Source organism: Hordeum vulgare, chromosome 2H, assembly GCF_904849725.1.
Source record: "Hordeum vulgare subsp. vulgare chromosome 2H, MorexV3_pseudomolecules_assembly, whole genome shotgun sequence".
NCBI lineage: Eukaryota > Viridiplantae > Streptophyta > Magnoliopsida > Poales > Poaceae > Hordeum > Hordeum vulgare.
Window position 1 is genome coordinate 57553522 of NC_058519.1, and position 3719 is coordinate 57557240.

Sequence of the window (3719 nt, forward strand, 5' to 3'; positions counted from 1 at the left end):
GCCAAGCTCCCCTCCGCTGATGACCCGCGCATCTCTGATCCCACATCCTATCGGAGTCTTGCCGACGCGCTTCAGTACCTCACCATCACTCGCCCCGAGCTCGCCTACGCTGTCCAACAGGTTCGTCTGCATATGCATGATCCGCGCGCCTATCACCTGGTGCTCCTCAAAGCGCCCGCTTCGCTACGTTCGTGGCACGGTCGCTCTTGGCCTTCATCTCCGCGCCTCACCGTCTCTGGAGCTCCGCGCGTACACCGACGCGGGCTCAGTCGGCTGCCCCGACACCCGTCGGTCCACCTCCGGCTACTGCATCTTCCTCGGCGACACCCTCGTGTCCTGGTCGTCCAAACGACATGCCACCGTCTCGTGCTCCATCGCGAAGGCGGAATACCGTGTCGTCGCCAACGCCGTGGCAGAATTCATGTGGCTTGGCCAGCTACTTTGCGAGCTGCGCTGCATCGTCGATACGGCATCGCTTGTTTAGTGCGACAACATCTCCGTGGTATACCTCTCCAGCAACCCTATCCACCACCGGCACATGAAGCATATCAAACTGAACATCCATTTCATTCGCGAGCGCGTGGCCCTCGGTGAGTTCGGCGTCTTTCATGTCCCGACTCATCAGCAGGCAGTAGTTCGTCGACGTGATGACTAAGGGCTTGCAGTCTGATGTGTTTCATGAATTTCGCTGCTCTCAAACCTCGACGCCAAGACTGCCGGGGGTGTTATACTACTCCTTCCGTCCGGAATTACTTGTCGTATAAATGTATAAAAATGAATATATATAGAACTAAAATACATCTAGATACATCTATTCATGTGACAAGTATTTCCGGACGGAGGGAGTACCGTATTGTGTATGAGTAGCATAGAGTAATGCAGCGTGCGTGTGTGTGCAGTTTTCCCAGTCAACACACACGCACGTCTCCCTCGATCATGGCCGCCCCACGATCTGTCGTGGGCTCGAGCCTCCACTCTGTAAAGCTATATGTACTCCCTCTCTGAATGAATCAAGCGTGGTTCAATCTTCCTCTCTCAAACACCTCCCCTCCCTACAAGGCTACAACCCCGGCGCTCGCCTCCGCCTCCACGCGCGCGCGCCATCCGTCACCTAGCAGCCTCGTCTCCGAGGCTGCTACACCAGCGACCATCCCATTCATGCGGCACGCGGCTAGGAAAGCTGCGGCCGCGCTGCTATCGCCGCCGACTCTCCCGTCTCCCTCCTCGGCGCCGCTATCGCCGCCGTCTCCCTCCTCGGCGCCGCTCCTCCGGTGTCCCCAGTCCCTGCCCGAGGCAGGATTGGGACGGATTCCCCGCGAGCGCGTCCCCACTCCAATCCCCTTCGCGAGAGGCTGTCACTTCCATGATGCACGCTGGCTGCTCGACGAAACGCCCAAGAGGAGCGCGGCCGCGTGGACGGCGGTCATCGCGGGCTGTGCACGCGCCGGACGGCACGCGGATGGCATGGGCGCGTTCGCGGAGATGCTGGCAGAGGGTGGAGCTGCGCCGAACGCGTTTGTTCTCGCCGCCGTCCTCAGGTGCTGCTCGGGGCTCGGCGACGTGGAGTCGGGCAAGCGCATCCATGGGTGGCTGCTGAGGAACGGGGTGCATCTGGACCGGGTTCTGTGTAATGCCGTTCTGGACATGTACGCCAAGTCTGGAGACTACGAGCTGACTAAGCGGGCATTCAGAGCCATGGTCGAGGTCGACGCCGTCTCCTGGAACATAGTGATCAGCGCGTGTCTGCAGAGCGGCGACATTCTTGGGTCGACGCAGCTGTTTGATGAGTCGCCGGTGCGAGACACTTCGAGCTGGAACACAATCATCAGCGGCTTGATGCGGAATGGGTGCGCTGCCAAGGCGCTGGACCGCCTGTACCATATGGCACGAGCTGGGGTGGAGTTTAATCACTACACATACTCCACGGCACTTGCCTTGGCTGGCATGCTTTCTATGCTGGACCTCGGTCGGCAGCTCCATGGCCGTGTGCTGACATCTGCACTGGAGGCTGACGCATTTGTTCGGAGCTCTCTCATGGACATGTACTGCAAGTGCGGCTCAATAAAGACTGCTGTGTTGGTCTTTGAGAGATGGTCGCATCTTACCGGCGACATGAAATTTGCATGGAGCACAATGATCGCTGGATACGTCCAGAATGGCAGGGAGGAAGAAGCTTTTGAGTTCTTTCGGTTGATGCTGTGTGAAGGGGTTGCTGCGGATCAGTTCACCCTCACCAGTGCAGTTGCGGCGTGTGCAAATGCAGGGATGGTTGAGCAAGGCAGGCAAGTGCATGGATGCATCGAGAAGCTAGGGCACAGTTTTGATGCACCATTGGCATCTAGCATCGTCGACATGTATGCTAAGTGTGGCAACCTTGATGACGCTTGCAGGATGTTTGACATAGCTCCCACGAAGAACGTTGCTCTCTGGACTTCAATGCTGTGCTCCTATGCGTCACATGGGAAAGGTAGGATGGCCATAAAACTCTTCAACAGAATGACTGCAGAAAAGATCAAACCAAATGAGGTCACCCTTGTCGGTGTTCTATCTGCCTGTAGCCATGGCAGATTGGTCAGTGAAGGAGAGCACTTCTTCAAGCTAATGCAAGAAGAGTATGGAATTGTTCCGAGCATTGAGCATTACAATTGCATGGTTGATCTTTACGGTCGAGCTGGACTGCTCGACAAAGCAAATATCTTCATCAATGAAAACAAGATTAAGCACGAATCTATTGTTTGGAAGACACTACTGTCAGCTTGTCGAGTTCACAAGGACATGGAGCACGCAAAACTTGCTTCTGAAAGTTTGATTCAACTGGAGCAATGTGATGCTGGATCATATGTTATGCTGTCAAACATGTATGCCACTCACAGCAAATGGCGCGACATTTCGAAGCTCAGAAGTTTGATGCTGGAAAGGGGGGTTCGGAAGCAACCCGGACGGTCTTGGATCCATCTGAAGAACACCGTGCATACTTTTGTCGCGGGGGACGCGGCACACCCGAGATCATCTGAAATTTATACTTACTTGGAGAAGTTGATGGAGAGACTAAAGGAACTGGGGTACACTAGTAGAATTGATCTTGTTGCTCATGATGTGGAGGAGGAACAAAGGGAAACAGCTCTGAAGTTCCATAGTGAGAAGCTTGCCATGGCATTTGGGATCATCAGCACTCCTAGTGGGACTCCACTTCGAATCTTCAAGAACCTGCGTATTTGTGTGGACTGTCATGAAGCAATCAAGTATGTAAGCCGAGCCACAGATAGGGAGATCGTTGTACGAGATTTGTACCGGTTTCATCATTTCAAGGATGCGAAGTGTTCTTGTGAGGATTTCTGGTGAAAGATTTACCTCAACAATTTTGGTGGCCAAATTTTCACACGTGGGTCAAAGTTTTTTCTCCTTCTTTTCTTCCTCCCGCACCCGCACATTTGCTCCACCACACACTCGGTTGCTGCCGCCAGCACCTTTCAACATGGCACTCGTCATCCCTGGCCGCCCCCTTTTGAGCCCCGCCTCTTCTTTGGGATGCTGCCCATAGTTCATGCACGTTTTAACTCCCAAACCATGCATCCAATTAAAACAGTTTATGTCACATCCCTATTTTTAGCATGCACTAGGGTTCATGGTTGTAATTGCATCATATTTAAATTTTCTTTAAATCTGAATTGGGGATGATCAAAAGCCCTAGCACTATTGAATTCAAATAGGCTCACCTA

At 53.7% G+C, this 3719-nt stretch overlaps 1 protein-coding gene across 1 annotated transcript; it reads left to right on the forward strand.

Moving 5' to 3' along the window:
• Nucleotides 1–897: 897 nt before the first annotated feature.
• LOC123429545 (pentatricopeptide repeat-containing protein At5g04780, mitochondrial-like) lies at nt 898–3392 on the forward strand. The gene has a single exon (XM_045113569.1). It carries the CDS (start codon nt 1006–1008, stop codon nt 3340–3342), a length of 2337 nt encoding a protein of 778 aa, XP_044969504.1. The 5' UTR covers nt 898–1005; the 3' UTR covers nt 3343–3392.
• The last annotated feature ends 327 nt before the right edge of the window (nt 3393–3719 follow it).